The following is a 19,220-nucleotide window of genomic DNA, read 5'->3' on the forward strand; positions in this document are numbered from 1 at the left end:
TGACTTCATCTGTCATCGCTGCGTCATTATAAGTGGTGCACAGATTGAAGTGTCAACAGTGGCTGTTGGGTTGCAGGAATCAGAATCATGCTTGCTTTCACATGTTTGTTATTGTGATTAAACTGAACTGTAACAGGTTTTTAAAGAGGGAGCAGACGTAGAAAGAGTGCAGTGAGTTTGAAGAAGCAGAGCCTGATGTGTGAAATAACTTCAGTCACAAGCAGACAAACATGAAGCCCTAAAACTTTTCCTTTATCTTTTTGTTGGGCTTCAGTTGTTGGTGCCATGTTACAGCTGTTTGAAGAACCTGTTGAACTGTCTTCACTATTATTATTTTTAATCTAATTCCAAACTTGTCTGTGTGTTTCTCTGTTTCCAGCCAAGAGCATGGATGAGCTGAAAAGGCTTTTGTTGCTTTTACTCGGCTGTGCTGTCCAGGTAACACACCACACACACCACACACACTGTCCCAAACACAGAGTATTTCTGAACCACCCAGTCTCTCCCAGGAAGCGTATTTGTGTCTGTTTGGTTTTGCATGTCTGAGCAGAGCCGTTCAGCCTGCGTGCTGATAAATGCATGTAGGTGTGTCTGCAGGATCAAAACACACACACACACACACTGAAACATCAATAGGGCATTAACTTTAAACGCTTTTAGAGTTACGGCGCTATTTCATGAAAGTGTTGGAGGGTAATCGGCCTACTTTGACACTTGAAAACCCTTGCTCGAGGGCACTTTATTCCATGTATTGCATGTTGAGAGTTAATTGGGTCACCTGTGATTAAAGAGGAGGGCTGGTCATGTGGGAGCTCGGGGCTCAGGTGTTTCCCCCCGTCTGTGTGTGTTTGTTTCTTCATCTCTTTGTTGTTCCTCGTTTCCACCCCTCCCAAAGCTCTGAACACACACCACTTTTTCTTATCTCTCTTTTCCCTGCGGCTTTCTCCCTCTTTCCTCATTTCATTACTCTCTTCTTTTGAGTTTTCCCTCCCTTTGTTTCCCTCCCTCCCTCCTTCCTTACCTGTACTGGTTCTACTGGTTCCAGGAAAGAGGAAGGCCATGAGGGAGTGGTAAATGGAAACACAGAGAAGGCGAGGGAGGGTTGGATAAAACCACATGGACATTATGTTGATGCAATAACAGAATATTAAGCCTCTCTTCCTCAGACATGCAAAACAGCTCTCTGTTTTTTCATGTGCACAGAAAATATTCATAAACAGAACAGCTTTCAGACATTCCCTGCTCTGTTTGTGTGTCTGTTGATTTGTTTGTCTGTGTTTTTGTGCGACAGTGTGAGAGAAAAGAGGAGATGATTGAGAAAATCAAGCTGCTCGACATCGAGACACAAGCTGCCATCGTGTCTCACATTCAGGAGGTCAGTGAAGCACAAAGCAAGGAATAAAAACTCATAAATGTGAATTAGTACTTTGAAATACCTGCTCCAGTTCTTTCACAACATCTCTCCAGACCCCTCTCCAAAAAAGAAAGATCTAAGTTGTAAGAAAAAAAATAGAAGATTGACAAATTATTGACCCAACTTTACCTCAGTCTTGATTAATTATACTGGAGATAGCTCATCTGTGATCTGCAAAATTTGGCAAATACATACAGGAAAAAAATCTTGACTGCTTTACTCTATCACATGTTTTATGTAACAACTTAAAATTGTATATTCGTCTTTGCTCCAGGTGACTCACAACCAGCTGAATGTTCTTGACCTGTCCTGGCTGGAGGAGGGATCAGAGCTTGCACCTGAAGAGCTGACGCCATTGTCCAGAAACATGGCGGCATCTCTACGGCAGTTGATTGACCAGAGAGACAAAGCCAGTGAGGTATGAGGTCACACAACCACTTTAAAAATAAAATTAAAAATAATATTTCATGCACTTAAAATTTGTTTCAGAAAAGCAAGTGTTAAAAATGAATCAGAATCAAAAATACTTTTCTTTATCCCAGGGTAAAATTCAGTCATACAGTTTCCCTTTTGCACAATAAAGTAACATCAGAGCTACTGTAGTTTTTCACTGATGCTATTGAGTGAGCTGGTCTGAGAAGTAAACTACATCTCCAGCAAAGTCGAAAGCTTAAAATAGTGGAACCTCCAGCAAAGTTTAAATCAGAGGTTTGGACGCATTTTGGTTTCGCGGTAAAGAAAAACGACCATTGAAAAAACATAACGGACATGCAAAAGTCTGTTTGTAGTCACTGTCAGACTGCGATTGGCTACAAGTCGGGGAATACAAGTATGAGAAGCCACTTGATGAAGAATCACCCAGAAAAGATTCTTAATACAAAACCAAGAAGCAATTGAGGCCTGACAACAATTCGTTAAGCAGCCGGGTTTTCCTCGTGACAGCACAAGAGCTCAGAATTTGTTGTCAAAAGCCTGCAGCCGTTTTAGGTGGTGGACAATGAGGGGTTTAAAAGCTTGGTGAACATTGGACATACTTCAACAAAAGTCTAACACCAACACTTAACCAAGAGACAAAGGTTAAAGTGAAAGAAAGCATCAAGAAGGCGAAGAGTGTCTCACTCACCACGGATAGTTGGACATCGCAAGCTACCTAGAGCTATGTAAAATGTAACAATAAAGCACTGATGTCAGTCTGTAGTGCAGTGGTTCCTAACCTTTTTTAGGCTGTGACCCCATTTTTACATCACAAGTTTCTGGCGACCCCAGACACCTAAAACAGACGATTTTTTTGCTAAAAAATTCTTCATGTGTATATATATGTATGTATATATATATGTGTGTGTGTGTGTGTGTGTGTGTGTGTGTGTGTGTGTGTGTGTGTGTGTGTGTGTGTGTGTGTGTGTGTGTGTGTGTGTGTGTGTGTGTGTGTGTGTGTGTGTGTGTGTGTATGTATATACATATATATATATATATATATATATTTCAATAAAACCTTAATTTTAACCAACACTAAGGCTATATAATGTGTACTACTATGGATGAGGCAGGAAAGTTAGGTTGAGAATTTCAATGTCCCTAGTCAGGATAGGTACATTCAGTGGAGCTTATATTTACAAGGCTGCAAATTAATACTGAAGAAATATCTCAGACAATTGATTATGAAAGAGCTGCAGCATCTTAAACCAGCAACAATGAACATTTTAAAGATAAACCACAGTGCTTCAGTTTCAGCTTCAGAGTTTTTTGTGTCTTTTATGTATTGTGACTGTCTTTCTCATTTCACCATATTTAAAGTGATACTCCGGTATGGAACAAGTTGGGTCCTATCACAAGGTCTAGGGCAGAAATTACCCCTACAGCAGTGTTTTTGTGCAGCAGAAGCCCAGAGCGCACGCACCAAAGACCCCCTCCCTGCTCGTCTGCCGGTTTCCTCTGCACTCAGACGGGGCCTTTTTTTACTTGACCAAAAACACAAATGAACGGACTCCCACCGAAAAACTCTGATATCGGTCTGCATTCATGCTCAGAGAATTTTCAGCGTGTTACCTTCACACAAAAACACCACTACATAAGGCTCTAGTTCTCATCGTGTCTCTTCGTCCTGGCAGATTACTTGCGTTTGTTTATATCTGGCACACCGCGCGCGCGCGCGGACTGATAAACTAAGTGGCGAGCGTCTCGTAGCCAGCTGTGGCTCTGCAGCGGAGGTAGCGCCGTTTTACGACACGATGAGAACTAGAGCCTTATTTGGCAATGTTTTTGTGTGAAAGTAATGCACCGAAAATTCTTTAAATAAAGCGTGAATGCAGACTGATATCAGACTTTTTCGGTGGGAGTCCATTTATTTGTGTTTTTGTGTTTTCAAAGTCAGGTGGTGTGCTGTGGTGGAGAGAGCGCATCTCAATTCCGACGTAACATCCAGTCGAGAGGGTTAAACTTGTTTTTTATTATTATTATTAACATAATAATTATGATTATAAAGGAAAATGTGTGGTGTTTTAATTTAAATGAAATATATGGGCCTATTCAATCATTAAAAAATATAGTAGTATTTTTTATCTTGTTTTTTTTTTTTTTTTTTTTTTATAACTAGCTGGAAATTCCAGGCGACCCCAAAGTTGAAAAAGACTGCTGTAGTGGCTGATGATGGTGGTGTGGTCATGAACGGCCTGATGTGGCCACCTCTTCATAAAGCACACCATACTGCATTCCTCAAACTCTGTCTGTCTCGCCCTGTTAGCTTTTCCATCTCATTTAGCAGAGATCTCATGTTAACTGTGATTGAAGAGAGGTGACATAGCTTATATCGCCTCTCCAAAAGCCTCCAGCTCTCATCCCACATCGTTTTTCTTCCTCTACATCTCTAGTCGGCTTAGGAATCTTGAGTCCTGCAGGAATCTCAGCAACAGCAAAGCGAGTGAATAGTTGACGATATCAGTATGAAAAAAAATCAGTCCACGACTCTGTCTGAATGCATGTCCAGGAAGGACACAGTCCAAAGAAATTGTCCAGGAAAAATTGGACAAGTTTGATAAACCAAAAAAAATAATAATGATAACAGGCTGCACTAACGCGTTTCATTTTCATTGGTGATGTTAAATCTGCAGTGAGAAACTGATGTTTCCATCAACTTCAGTAAACTTGAGAAATGTTAAGATGTTTGATTAAACTTTTCTTCTTCTCAGGTAATCGTGGATCTGACTCAGGAGAGGGACTACCTGTCCAGCCGGCAGCCCCAGGAAGGGTGCAGGAATCTGGGCATGGGCAGCCCAGAGCGTGGGCAGAGCTCTGGAGGTGTGGGAGTGACTAACGGCGGATCAGCTGTGATTCTGACCAAAGAGGAGAAGCAGCATCTGTCTGTGGAGCTCGCCGACACCAAAGCCAAACTCCGCAGATACAGACAGGAACTGTGAGTAAATTAAAACATCATATAGGAAGAAGTCAATACTTTTACATTTAAATCCTCTTTAAAAAGTCTGAAAACTTCAGTGGATCTCTGGTTAAAGGCTGAAGTGTGGTGATACAAGCAGCAGCTGGTAGTCATTATACACCCAACACAGCTTATTACTGTGTCTAGTTCTGATCTACAGGATAATCACACAGAGGATCCATGTATTTAGAGATAAACTAAACACTTCACTTCACACACACACACCCAGACTCTTTCACCAGGATGTATCAAAGACTGAAGCCAGACTGCTGCATGTTTCTCATCTCCCAGCAGTGTTAATTGTGGAGCTCTTTAATTACCTTCAGCTAATGTGACACAAAACCAGGTTTCAGAGCGGAGGATCAACATAAAGATGGATGGTAACGTGTTGATTTGAAGCTGATCTCTTTCTGTGTTTGCAGGGAAGAGAAAACAGAGCAGCTGATGGATTCTAAGCATGAAGTGGAGCGTCTGGATCAGGAGCTGCAGAGACAAAAACAAGAGGTCAGGAACGGTTTGTAACCTGCAGTCACAGATCTGTATGAGCAGGAAAGAAACAGGAGTAGAGCAAACAGACCTGCTGGTGACACACTGGATGATATTGGGTTGATTTGTTATTCATTTGTGGGTTCAATGGCCTAATTATACAGGTCTGATAAGATTTTTCTAACAGCCTTTATGACCCTTAACCTAAATCAGACCTGTGTGGACAAATCCTTTCTGTGGGAGGTTTTAAAAGGCCCCTTTGATCCCCAGAGCATGACCGAGGACAGGTGACAAAGTTTGAGGCACAGTAAACAAGGAAAAACACATCAATAAGAACCAGCTGCTAAAGTTAAAGCTGATAAACTCTTAAAAAAAGCTTTTTATTTGACACCATCCTGCACACTGTCATGAGACATTTATAGGCCAAACAGTCAGGTTTGTCAGTGCCACACATTTATATGACAGACAATCTGCTCCAAAATTATAAAATGACACAAACAAATCACTAAATTATGATTATTGTGGCAAATATCATCCATATGATGAAGGAAACAACTTATAAACCTCTATCGTTGGTTTTTGTGGTTGTATTATGGTTTTATGATAGTCTGATCAGTAAGTAGTGAAAATAACACATCATGGGACAATATAGTTACATTAGGTGAAGTTGTTTTTATTGTTTGGAATCTATTTTTGTTTCTAGTGAATTTGATTTTATCGTGATATATTAGTATTTATAATGACTGACTGGACTTAAATTCATGTGTTGTGAGCTTTTTATTTTGGAAGGGTAGGTTTTAAATTGATTTTTAAATGAGTGAAGAGAGTCACAGTTCCAGAGAGTTGGAGCTGTGATGGCAAAAACTCAGCCTCTCAAGGTGTGGTGTTTGGTCTCTGTGATGGGGTCAGAAGGCGTTTGATGACCTCATGTGGTGAGATGGGGAGACGGTTGGTCAGGTACGAGGAAAAAAGGTTACTTGTAGGCTTTGCAGATGATAAGAAGAATGTTGAAGTGGATTCAGTGGGGATGTGATGTGAGCTCTGAGCAGCTGAGTTCTGAATATAGACGTTATAGGATGTGAGTGGAGAGAAGGCCATGAGGAATGCTGTTACAGTAGTCCAGTCTGGAAGTTATGGAGGAGTGGGTGAGTGTGCAAAGTTATAGAGGTGAAGGAAAGATTACTCCTGGTAAAGGTAAGAGTGTGCTGATTATTGCTGAGTGAGGAGTTTTTCTTTGGAGAACAACCTAAAAGTGCAGATCTCAGAATGTCCAACCATGTTAGGTATGGTTCAACACTGATCATGTCTTAAATTCATCAAATATTAAAATGTCTTGAACTGATGTGAAAAATCGACCTGATAGTACCTAATCTTTAGTGATACATCCATCACCCCTGGCCCCCAAAAAAGTCTTTTCCTGGTGTTTTTCCTCCCACAATCCGATGACCTTTTGTGTGTTTCAGAATCAGTCCCTGTCGTGTGAGGCCCGTTCAGTTAGAGTGTACCGGGATGAGGTGGACTCTCTGAGGGAGAAAGCGTCCCGAGTGGACAGACTGGAGACTGAGCTGACCCGATGTAAAGAGAAACTCAACGATGTTCATTTCTACAAAACCAGAGTGGAGGTAATAAAAGCACATCATTTAAGACAGAACTGTTAAGAAGTGTTTGTGACTTTGTGTCATTTTATTGAATATGCTTTGATATTGTGTGTATTTGTCTGTGTGTGTGGTCATGCAGGAGCTTCGTGAAGACAACATGACTCTGATGGAGACAAAGGTTCTTCTGGAGGAGCAGCTATCTGCCTCTAGGGGGCGCTGTGATAAACTGCACACGCTGGAAAAAGACAACCTGTTACTGCGAGCTAAAATAAACGACCTGGAAATGGTACATGACTCTGACATTATTGAATATTTGTAGGTCAAAGTGTCTTAACAGGACACTTTAAAGGTTTTTAATGAATAAACCCAAACATTTTTACATGGAGCAGTTTGACTGCACGTCACTGGACCTAAATATCTGAACAGAAGAACCTAAGATAGAAACTTGAAATGATATATCATCTGTCTCTGCTGTGTTGGCTGAATGTGTTTGTGGAAATTTTTCTGCAGGAGAGAGACAGTGAGCGCAGGCGGTTGGAGGAGCTGGTGGAGGAGAACATGCTGCTGGAGATCGGTCAGAAGCAGAGCATGAATGAATCGGCTCATCTGGGCTGGGAGCTGGAACAGTTGTCCAAGAACCATGACAACACTAACACAGAGAGTGAGACGCACGATACTCCAACATCCTTTTTCATCTTTGTCCTAAAATCCATCCTCTGTGTTCTATCAAAACTATTCTTCTATGTTTTTTCCTTCACCGCAGCTCGCAAGTCGTTGGTCCACGAGCTGAATGAGTGTGTGTCCAGCCGGGTGTTGAAGCTGGAGAAGGAGAACCGGGAGCTTCAGGCATCCATAGAAAGACTGAAAGAGGACAACCACCAACTGCAGGAGAAGCAGCTTCACACACAGGAGCTGGACAGAGAGAACCAGAGCCTCAGCAAGAAGGTAGGAGGCAGACATCTGTTGCACACTTTGTCTGGACTAAGATGTTTTACTTCAGAGATATAAATCAGCCTAGGATATCATCAAAACAAAACAACATCCACTTCATACCATCTTTAAGCCTGTTGATTAATAAGGGCCAAAAACATGATTACTAACTCATCTACCCAGACATCCTCCCTCTGAGGGCGATACAGGTCTTTGAAAACCTGCTCCCTCTGATTGTTTACAGATTTTACTCCTGTGCAGTCAGTTACAGAAGAATGATCCTTACTCCAAGACAAGTCGAGTACAAAAACTCTTTCTGTGAACACCATGGCTCCAATTTTCATCTCTAACTTAAAAAAGTGCTACAAACACAACACATGGACTGAGTTGCACTTTTACAACAGTCCCTGAACGTACCTGCAGGGACTGGCACACGTTAGACAGGATGTGTCAAACAGATTGCTAATCACCCGTTACAGGAATGCAATACCTCATCATCGTCTCCTCAACAAAAACAAAAACTATGTTTGCCTGAGCTTTAATCATCCGGCAGTAATTTTAGCTTTCCATCATTCTGTCTTCATCAAGGTCCATTACAGAAGAAGGTTATTTTGTGTTTTTGCTACTTGTTTAAATATTAATTACTCAATCACCCCTGTCTTGTGTGTTTTTTTTCTCAGCTGGAGCGTCTCCAGGGATTGTTAGACCAGGAGAGACTCACCAATCAGGACATGGAATCACTGGGAGAGGAAATCTTGAAGGAAAAACAGATGCTGGAGAGAGAAATGCACTCACTGAGGACAGAGAAAGACAGACAGGTAGTTCACACACAGCCACACTGAATATGTTCATGATAAGACAACAAAATGCAGCCTCTGTTGACGCCCTGTTCCTCTTGTCTGGTCAGATCTCAGAGTTGGAGAGTGAGAAGCAGCACCTCTCCGACGCGGTGGCCTCACTTCAGGAGCGTGCTCAGTCCAACAACGAGGCGCGGGTCCGAGAGGTGGAGACAGAGAACCGCCTCCTGCACCAGAACATCACTGACACCAGCTCCCGATTGGCCAGCTTAGAAACACAGCTCAAACTAGCCAATGAGGAGTCGAAGAGGCTGAGGGAGAGAGCAGGGCGCTGTGAGGAGGTGGAGAGGGAGGCGGGAAGGCTGGAGAGGAGCAGGGACGCTCTGAGCAGAGAGGTGAAAAGAAAACAAAGCTTAGATATGTAGTAGACTTTGTGTTGTAAGTATTTCTTTTTTAAAGAATTAAATGAGATGAACCTTTTGTTTTTGCTTCTAGGTGGCCTCCCTGCGTGCATGCAGCGAGCGGTCAGAAACATTAGAAAAGCAGGTGTCCACTTTGGAGCAGGAGGTGCACAGGTTGAAGAGGGAGGCAGAGGAGAACCAGAAGGAGTTACAGCAGCTGGGGAGACAGGAAGCAGAGAACGGCCTGCTCTCAAAGGAGAACCTGGACCTCCGCTGCTCCCTGGAAAACCTGCGCTCTTCCAGCGCCCGCCTGGCCACCTTACAGGAGGAGCACAAAGAGTCACAGAAGGAGACACAAGAGCTGCAGAGGAGGCTGGAGGAGGCCAGAGAGGAGGTACATGGAGAGAAGAAGAAGGCGGAGAGGCTGGAGCTGAACGTGGCAGCTTTGAACCAGGAGAAGCATCGCTTAGAGGAGGAAGTACAGAAGAGCAAAGAAGAGAGGGAGGAGGTGGAGAAAGAGAGGCAAGAAATGCAGACAAGAGAGGAGGAAGTTAGACGGGAAGTGGAGGAGCTGAAGGAGGAGCGGAGACGGAGAGAGGAAGGTGACCAGGAGAGGAGGAAGATCCAGCAGGATCTGGAGCAGTCTGAGAAGGGCAGGAAGCACCTGGAGAAGGAGAGCTGGAAGATCAGGACCCTGCTGGAGAGCAAAGAGACGGAGCTGGAGGAGAAAACCAGGCGGCTGGCTGCTGTACAGAAGGAGGGCACAGCTTTGAGAAAGGAGGTGGAGAGGCTGAAGGAGGTGGCAGTCAAAGGAAAGGAGCTTGAGAGGGAGAACAAGGAGCTGCAGAAACAGGCGACTATTGACAAGAGGACGCTGGCCACTCTGAGAGAGGTGAGAGAAGAAAGAGTCATCTCACAAAAAGTCTGCAGAAAGAAATCTTTGACGGATAGCCCTGTGTTGTTTTTAGACCATGGGTTTATCATCTAAATGAAGGAACAGATGTGTCGTCAGAGTGTCATAAAGTCTCTGTGTGTTTCCAGGAGCTGGTGTCAGAGAAGCTGAGTGTTCAGCAGCAGAGCGTGGAGTTAGAGAGACTGAATGAAGAACTGGAGAAGATCGGGCTGAACAGGGAAAAGCTCCTGCAGCAGGAGCACACACTGGAGGACAGGTAGTTACCTTATTAACTGATGTATATTATCCCCATTTAGAGGCTCCTCGTCATATTTAAAAGGATAATAATCATGTTTTTTTGTTTATGTGTTTGTTTTAATCAGCAGGTACAGGCTGCTGGAGTCTCGACTGGAGGAAACAGTCCAGAAGACGATGAAGATTAAAGAGGAAAAAATCTTTTATCTGGAGAAGAAAGTGGAGGAAAGCAGCGCACTCAATTCATCACTACAGGCTGAACTAACTGCTGTAAGGACACACGCTCTGGTTTTTACAGAAGTCTTGTCACATTTTAGAGGCTGAAATGTGCAACATGTTCAAGTCCGACTGAAGATAAATAAATATTAGTGTTTCCAAACTTACATGCATCAGGATAAATAAACTGTTAAAGTATGAAATGAAGCGACTGATTGGACGAGACTAAGAGAAATCACATTGTGAGAAGTAGGATATGAAAAGGTGCCATAAATTTTAGCTGTTTCCATTGCACTTTTTTGCAAGATAAAAGCGTTATTTCTGAAGTTTTGAGAGAGAACAATTTGGCCTTGCCAGTTTTTTCCGTTACGACTAGAATAAATAAGCACAAGTTAAATAAAGTAACGTTATGTCCATCCGGACGCTGCACTCATGATGATGCCACTTCATCAACATTAGTGTTTTTATTCACTGGTCAAACTGTTTGCTGTGATCACACCAACTAAAAAACAGGTTGGAACAAAACATTGAATTAGTTTTTGATGCTCAAAAAGAGAAACATCTGCACTGAACACAGAAAGGGGAGTTGTGTTGTTATGACAGCATGACATGTTTTTGCAAAAAAGGTGTTTCCATTGCACTTTTGCCAGAAACTTCAATATCAGAACTAATAGAAGACCACCTCAAGGGAGTGTAAAAACTTTTTTAGCGAAATTTGAGAGTTTTTTTCAAAATTGTGGTGTATCCATTACCGTTTCTTCATTGGGATATTTACGTTTTGCACAACTCTAGGTGTAATAGAAACACAGCTACTGTGGTGATCTCATGATGAGGGGTTAGGGGAGGAGAGGGTGCTGCACAGTGGTCAGAGCCCTGATGTCTTTGGGAAAGAAGCTGATACTCAGTCTGTTTGTCTTTTCCCTGATATCTATCTCATTGCCTTAATGAATGGCATTGCAATCAGCACTTCTAGCATTTCAACAAAATAATCAAGAAACATGTCACAGAATCTTTCTCTTCTCTCAATATTTTTAAGCTTTAAATGGACTGTGCACAAACTCACTTCACTTTTTTTTTGTTGAGTTTTGAATCTGTTAGTGCAAAGTGTTTTCCAACATCATTATTTTCTGCTGTAGGCTCGTCAGACAGTGTCTGTTCTGCGCCAGCAACAAGGAGAAGAAGAAAACCAGAACTACCAGCAGCGCTCAGGAGGTGACAGGGGTCAAGGGTCAGCCACTGCTGAGCTGCTACGGATAAAAGATCATCTGATTGATGTCGAGAAGAATGTAAGGCTTTTCTTTTTAAGCTCTTTTCCTTGTTATTTATGATCTATTATAAGAGTCAATAATTCTGAAAAGTTTTCTACTCAAACTGTGAGTCCTCACTATCATCTCTGACTATTTCTGCCACTCAATCAGTGTTTTTGTTTCCTGTTTTATGATTATTTTGCTGTCATCGTTTCTGCAGAATGCCTCCCTGCAGACAGAAAGCAGTCTATTGAAAGAGCAGCTCAAACAGATGGAGAACCAGAACACCTCTCAGAACAACCAGATGGGGGCGCTGCAACGACACATCAGCACTCTGCAGGAGCAGAATTCTTCTTTACACACTCAGACCGCAAAACTTCAGGTAAGCAAAATCAGACCTATGTATTTAGAACAAAGGGAATACGAGTCGGTAAAGAAAACAGTTCAACTCTTTGTTGATGTGTTGCAGGTGGAGAACTCCACGCTCTCCTCCCAGAGTGCCTCTCTCATGGCCCAGAATGCCGTGCTGCAGGGCCAAGTCACTGCCCTGGAGACAGAGGTAGAATCGTGGCAAAGACAGCGTGAAGAGGCGTGGCGGGCCCGAGAGGGCGTGCTCAGTGACCACGAGCGACTGCTGAGCGTTCATGAGAGGCAGGCACATGAGTACGAGCAGCTGATCAGTCAGCACACGGCGCTGAAAGGCAAACAGAGGGCGCTAGAGAACGATCACAGGGCGCTGCACGGCAAGTAAGTGGATGACTTGAAGACTTCTCCCAGATTACAGGGTGGACAAACACACCACAGAGAAATGACCAGTGGGAAAAACTCAGGAAAGACTCAGAGCAGTTATTGGAAGAAAAAGTGCAGAAGATTTTATGATTTGACTCAGTTTATATCTATAAAACTGTCATTTTTCTGCATTTCTCCAACTGGAAAAGAGGAAGTTTTCATTTAATTCACATTAAAATAGCATCTTTAGCATCCTGAGCTTCTGTTTACTTTTGTTTCCTAAGTTTATTGGGTGGTACGGCTGATGCATCTCTACATGTAAAGTCTGTCAGTCGTGGGTGAAGAAGCAAACTATTCTGACCAATCACAGTCATTCACAGCTACATGATATTAAAAGATTATTCAAGCTGAAACCATGTGTCCCACACAAGTTATAATCACAGACACCACCCACTTTAAGTACCCCCTGGTCTCTGCTCGGTGTGTGTCTGCAGGTATTGTAATTTGCTGCAGCAGAAGGACAAATGGGAGGAGCAAGAGGGGCGTGGACAGAAAGAGAAAGAAGAGCTGAGCCAGGAGGTCCAGAAGAATCGGCTACTGCAGCAAGAGAATCTGCAGCTGAAAACAGAAGTGGACAGGTAAATATTTAAACACATTTATAAAACATTTCTTTTAAAGGATGAAGTCTGAAGATATTTTCAAAAAGAAAACATCTTCTCAGGACTCGTAACTCAGGATCTGGAGTTTTGTTTAGCTTTAAACTTGACTTTTTTTTTTTTTATCAAACCTGGGTCACTTAAGTCTTTTCTAGTTTAGCTTAGATTGTACTAAGAATCTTCTGTCTGTTACTGCACTGATGCAGAGGTAGTGACACGTGAGGTTACTGGGGATGCACCATTAGATCAGTACTGGTATCACCTGATACTTGCTCTTTTGATGGATATCCATCGATTGACAGTGATCACTGATTGTACTTTCAGAAATACCAGTTTAATCAGATTAATCAGCTTCAAATATTCTTTTACCACCCAGAAAGTAAAATGAAGGGACTCTTTTAATTATCTGACTGTTTTACCTAGATGACGGGACTCCTCTGTACAGGCTGCTGCTCTGCTGGGGTAAATATCAGTGCAGAGCAGGCAGGCAGCACTGTGTTGACAAACAGAAGCCACAGTTACATGAGGAGTTTTTCGTCTCTCCGAATGGAATATTTCCGAATGACTTTTCCGAAAACAAACATGAAAAGGAATATTCTAATCTCTGGTCTAAATGCGCTACATGATAAATCACAAGATTTATCAAAGCTGGAGGACGACAGTTTGTTTATCACAGTGTTACAATACTGTATATTGCGAGTTTGTTGTCTGTCTAGTCTTGAAATTATGTTCATTTCTTTCAAAGTTTGGATCAAAAACAAACTTTCCGCAGCAGTCCAGTGCTGACGGCTCGCCGCCATTTTTTAAGTTGAGGAACGTCTTGAGTTGCGTTTAACGTCATATCTGAGCATGTGTTGAAAGAACGCACCCTGACAACTTTCCGTCTGAGTGGATACATGATACCTCAATCAGTTTGGGGAAAGGAATATTCCACCCCTGTGAAACCGATTAAATTTCCATTCGGATTGGCACTTTTCTTTCAGAATGAGGTGTATACAAAGGTTAAATTCTTTCCGTTTGAGCAAATAAACCAAATGCAAGCGGAATATTTGGGTCCATGTAAACGTGGCTACTGATAAACCAAATATCTGTTTGTTTTTCAGCTGTATCTGAGCTAATCACATCAGTACAACTTGAAACTGTTTCCCCCTTTAAAACCTAGCCTGAACTAAACAAAGGAAATGCTTTTATTTTGAAGTACCAATAAGTAAAACATCAAGGTTGTTGTTGTGAGCTTTATGTTGGGATAAGATGCAGGAGTGCGGTGCAGGAGTCTGTGATTAGCAGTTTCCTTTCTGTAAGTTGATATGGACAGTGAAGAGTTTGGTTTGAAGGACATCACTACACAGCAAAGGTACCAACTTTGAATAGTGATGTTCAGGTTCAGTGTAGCTGTCATGCTGTGCCTAAGGATTTTAAAACTACCAGCCTGGCTCACTTGACCGTCCTCCCACTGGTTTTCTATTTAACCTTCTGTTTTGTTCTTCAGACTGACAGGGAGCCAGTCTCAGCAGTCAGAGCAGTGTGAGGTCCTGCAGCAGCGAGTGAACGAATTCAAGAGCTCATTGAGCTCCTCCCAGCTGGAAGTGAGCAAATGGATGGCCCGATATGACTCACTAATGGAGCAACACCAAGGCCTGGATCTGACCATGACCAAACTAGACAACCACTGTGAGGTAGAGCCACGTTTCAGTCCATGAGGCAGATTTCTGTGTCTGACTTTAAACGCTTCAAAGAACACAGTTTCCTGACTCCTGTGTGTGTGTTTCAGCTGTTGAGTCGACTCAAAGGGAACCTGGAGGAGGAGAACCACCACCTCCTGAGTCAGATCAACCTGCTGAGTCAGCAGAACCACAGCCTGCTGGAGAGGAGCATGGAGAGCAAAGAGATGTATCACCAGGAGCAGAAACTATACATGTAACTACACACAAAGACACACCATGTGTTCAAACTTCACAGAGAAAACTCATGCTTTGGTGGTTAACCTGGAAAATAAAACATGGACTCTACATGGAAACACAGAAACCATCAAATTCTTCCCTCTTAAAACTGACATAAAAAATCCTATAGTGAAAGTTTTTGGATTTCTCTACTTTCAAATTCAACTTGGGGTGTTAACAAGACAAAGTATAAAAATTCCTTCAGGGGATCACCTTTAGTGGTTGCACTTGTTTAGTTTCTTGTATTAAGGTATTACTCCCATTGCAAGAAGCTTGATAAGTGGATTTTTCTACTCTTTACAAGCAAGTTTTATTTCTTGAAATGAAACATTTTTCTGGGCTTTTGGGGTGAATGTTGCTCAAGTTAAGTCTTATGCATTTCTTTTCCCCAAAAGAATAAGAAGTAAACACTTGATTAGATTTTAATTTTTGTGGTGTTCTCAAAAAATAAAATGATTAAGGGACCAGGTTCGACAACACTGTAATGACCCTTTAAAGAAAAATAACCTAAGGAAGAAAAAGGATTGACATGGATCATCTTTCTGTCTTCCTCTCATCCAGAGATAAGCTGAATGCTCTTCGCCGTCAGAAAGAGAAACTAGAAGAGAAGATCATGGACCAGTACAAGTTCTACGACCCCACGCCTAAAAAGTAACTCAAATAACTCCTACAGAAAGTCTGACTGAGTCGGTCAGATCTATATTTTTGATGTTAATGTTTCTGTGTGTTGTCAGGAGGAGTCAGTGGTCCGGAGCCAAAGCTTTAGCCAAACTCATCAAACCTCGAAAGGAGAGCAGCAGCAGAGAAAGAGGGGGGGACCGAGACAAGGACGGAGCCAAAGACAGAGCAAAATGTGCCCCTGACATCCCTCTACCTGCCCCGCCTCCCCTCCTCCCCCCTGAAACCCCTCCCCCACTGCCCCAGCGGACCGCCAGCGACTCACAGGACAGCAGCCACACCCACAGTAACCATAACAACCACATCACCAGCCCCAGCCTGGGACCCCAGAGTCCGGCTCTCACACCCATCAGCCGAGGTAAACACACAATGCGTAACACAAACCTTCTGTTGTAGCAGAAAAACCTGGATAAATCTGAAGCCAAGACGGAAAAGTTCACATTTCAGGGAAAATTCATGCTCTACATCATGACCATAACAGTTACATCTCTGGTTTCCCTCCTTTTGGAGATTGCAGGGGTCCAAAGTCATTCAATCCACAACTTCACAGCTGATTAACATCCTTACTTCAGATGTCTTTCACACAGGCTCCTCTAGAGGGTGCTGTTCACTCACACATGTACTTTTAATTGATGTTTCCTAAACCAACAAATCTCAGCTGTATCAGTTCAAAACTGTCTTAAACAGACTTTACTCCTAAATTGGAAACATCAACAATTTGTTTTAGTATTTTTGAATCATCTCAGAAAGACTTCTCATATATTCTTGCTAAATATTTATGCATCAGCAGCTTTACTTGTTAATTTGAAAGGGATGGTTTCTTTGTTCAGTTCAGCTGTGCAGGCAGTCAACTTCACCTCCCTGCTGAACAAATCTGACAAATTTCAGGCTACTTTGCAGAAAAGGCATGCTCTATAAAGACATGTCAGAACTTTACTTTGCCATCAGGAGGCCACCCTGCATTTGCACTGTTAAAGGGTGGGACATCTTAGTTTGAAATAATTATGAGCAACAAATGATAAATGATGCAGATGCAGCTCTTCAGCAGCAAACACGGTAAACATGACATGGATGAATAACTTTGAGAGCTGAAAACTTTCTGTAAAGAAGAAAGTAGGTAAAACAGCAGCATTCAGTGCAGCAGGGAGGTCCGGATGGTCAGTGATGCAGACTGTAGCTATATGTGAGCTCCTGGTTTCCTCTGGAAGGTCATGAAGGTCTGTTTGGACCAAGTCCCAGTTCAGGAGCTTACAGATCATGCACCTGCTCCACCAGGTAACCCAGGATCTCCCCTGCTCTCCAGTTAGCTCAGAAATTTCTCCCCTCTCTCCCTCAGCCTGTTGGGTCTTGGTTTTCCACTGCAAACTCTTTAAATTTTTAGTTTGGTAAGACCCCAGCAGCTGATAAGTGTGACTCCAAATTCCTCTGATAAATGAGCTTCCTGATGGCAAAGCAAAGCCCTGGATAATCTACATTTCAAATCAACTTTTACATTTTTTTTAATTAGCAGTTAGAGTTGAGCCTGTCTACAGTGATGGAAAGCCTAACTTCTGTTTTTGTTCTCCATCCGGTTTGGCTGACAGGATACCCTGTGGGTGATATACTCTCTCTTGACGAGGATCTCATAGAACAATGATGTATCCCTTTAAATTAAATCTCATAGATTTGGTCCAACACATTTTTAAGTTACAAGCAAAGTGGGATCATGCTGGGAGGATAACGTGGAGCCTGAAAATAGATTATTTTATAGATTCTCTGAGTTGCCCTCAGCACAGCCAATCAAAGATAAGGGAAAAAAATATGTACATATATTTGTTTTAAGACATTTTCTCAGACCTTGTCTGAATCTGCTGTTGGCTCCGTGGCAGGATAACAGACAGTGAGCACTTTAAACGTTAGTGTTGTGATTTTTCTGGGGCACAGTGTTACAGTTTGGGCTTTAAATCATGTAAAAAAATGTGTCACTTCTTCCGTCTTGTCATCCAAACAACAACACTAAAAAGCCAGTGCGGGGTTTTTCTTGGCTCCTCGTGACGGACAGGATGTCATTGAGCGTCATTTTCTTGCTTTGGGACAATCAGTCACAGAAGACGGCAGAGGAATGAAATGCTGGCAGGCTTTTAGGATAACTCTGAGCAATCAGAAGTGGCAACAGGATTCCTTCCCAGAGTGCTTTGCAGGGCCGGAGGACAGGCCAGGGTACTGCTATTAAAACATTAACATTTAGGTTCATTTGTACGCAAACTGAGGAATAAAGTCTAAATTTATTCAAGTGTCTTCTGTAGAGGAGAAATACGACTTCAGACGTTCTGCTTCATGGCTGAAACTTTACGTGCAGGTTTCTTCCGCAAACGTTTTGTTTGTGGCTCACAGTCTATAAAAACAGCTGTAGTTTCACTCTGTTAAACATTTATCCCAATGATCTCGGACAAAGAAAGTAAAGGAACCCTCCGTACACTTTGTGTTTCTTCATTCTACCTTAATAACTGAGCTGGGTGTAATGCATGGCTTAGACTTGTTTAATTTTGATGATGTTTCTTTTCTACTGCTTTGATCTCAAATCTACTTACAACTGAGCTCAACTCTAACTCCTCAAAGTACTCTAAATATTCCTAGAATCAAACTTTTTGTGTTATTTTTAAATACTTTAATCCTTACTTTATTTTTTTATCAACAGCAAAATATTTTAAGCTACTTAAACTGTATTAAGGATGCAGAGAACTTTTACGTCACATGATTGGTCTCTTAGCTGATCAGCTGACCATTTCTTCATGTTTTAAAATCACTGATGGTGTTTTGGCTTTAGGAGCCTAAAACATTACTTTATTGGCTTGAAATAAGTAAAAGAAAAAAAAAGGACAAAAATCCTTTTTCATTCTTTTTTCTTTCATAGATTCATTTCTTTAAGGGGAGATTTCTTTTTCTCCTTCTACTTTTTCTCTGCCCAATCCCAAAGCCCCCACACTCACAGACACTCAGACTTTGAGGTGTGTTCCTGTTAAGTGTATGGGTGCTGAGTGCTGTCCCATTATGAGGTGTGTGAGCTCTCTGATGCAGATACTTGTTCAGCTAACCTTACCTCAGGTGGAGGATGAAGTGCTTGTCCAGCCCCCCCACTCAATGTAAACAAAAAGTTTAGATATCAAAGTATGTAAAATAAGATAAAATGATATTAGCTTGAACAACCCAAGCATGAAACAGTCTCATTTAACTAATTACTGCTTATGTTGTAATACCACATGTTGTTAAATATTCACTAAAGGTTTCTCTCTAAGACTTTTTGAGTTCTGTTAGTTTGAACCAAGTATATACTTAACCACAACACACAAACTCAGGCCAGGGATCTGCATTATTTGTTGGCAAGGTAACTTTTATGAAAGTGTTTTATGCCATTTCAAGCCCTCACAGACTCGCACACTGAGGCCTGACACCATTAAAGTTTACTAAATGCACTAAAGGTTCAGTGCTGAGGCTGTAGTGAACTTTGGGATTGGGCAAAGAACTTTTTAATGTCTCTTTCTTCTTCCTCATCATTTTCTCTATCCACTTTT

At 42.1% G+C, this 19,220-nt stretch overlaps 1 protein-coding gene across 1 annotated transcript in view; it reads left to right on the forward strand.

Moving 5' to 3' along the window:
- Positions 1-19,220, forward strand: part of ccdc88c (coiled-coil domain containing 88C) — a 55,708-nt gene that overhangs the window by 24,032 nt on the left and 12,456 nt on the right. Inside the window, exons 5-26 of the mRNA XM_074691387.1 lie at positions 380-438; positions 1,292-1,375; positions 1,689-1,832; positions 4,600-4,823; positions 5,267-5,348; positions 6,794-6,952; positions 7,068-7,214; positions 7,439-7,589; positions 7,692-7,873; positions 8,539-8,676; positions 8,766-9,050; positions 9,151-9,948; positions 10,098-10,225; positions 10,332-10,473; positions 11,556-11,705; positions 11,887-12,048; positions 12,136-12,413; positions 12,890-13,033; positions 14,541-14,727; positions 14,823-14,968; positions 15,553-15,642; positions 15,726-16,027. Coding sequence (XP_074547488.1) covers positions 380-438; positions 1,292-1,375; positions 1,689-1,832; positions 4,600-4,823; positions 5,267-5,348; positions 6,794-6,952; positions 7,068-7,214; positions 7,439-7,589; positions 7,692-7,873; positions 8,539-8,676; positions 8,766-9,050; positions 9,151-9,948; positions 10,098-10,225; positions 10,332-10,473; positions 11,556-11,705; positions 11,887-12,048; positions 12,136-12,413; positions 12,890-13,033; positions 14,541-14,727; positions 14,823-14,968; positions 15,553-15,642; positions 15,726-16,027 — 4,182 coding nt within the window. The remainder of the gene's footprint in view (positions 1-379; positions 439-1,291; positions 1,376-1,688; positions 1,833-4,599; positions 4,824-5,266; positions 5,349-6,793; positions 6,953-7,067; positions 7,215-7,438; positions 7,590-7,691; positions 7,874-8,538; positions 8,677-8,765; positions 9,051-9,150; positions 9,949-10,097; positions 10,226-10,331; positions 10,474-11,555; positions 11,706-11,886; positions 12,049-12,135; positions 12,414-12,889; positions 13,034-14,540; positions 14,728-14,822; positions 14,969-15,552; positions 15,643-15,725; positions 16,028-19,220) is intronic.

Source organism: Halichoeres trimaculatus, unplaced genomic scaffold (assembly GCF_033239565.1).
Source record: "Halichoeres trimaculatus isolate MK-OKI-2021-1 unplaced genomic scaffold, fHalTri1.1 fHalTri1_scaffold_17, whole genome shotgun sequence".
NCBI lineage: Eukaryota > Metazoa > Chordata > Actinopteri > Labriformes > Labridae > Halichoeres > Halichoeres trimaculatus.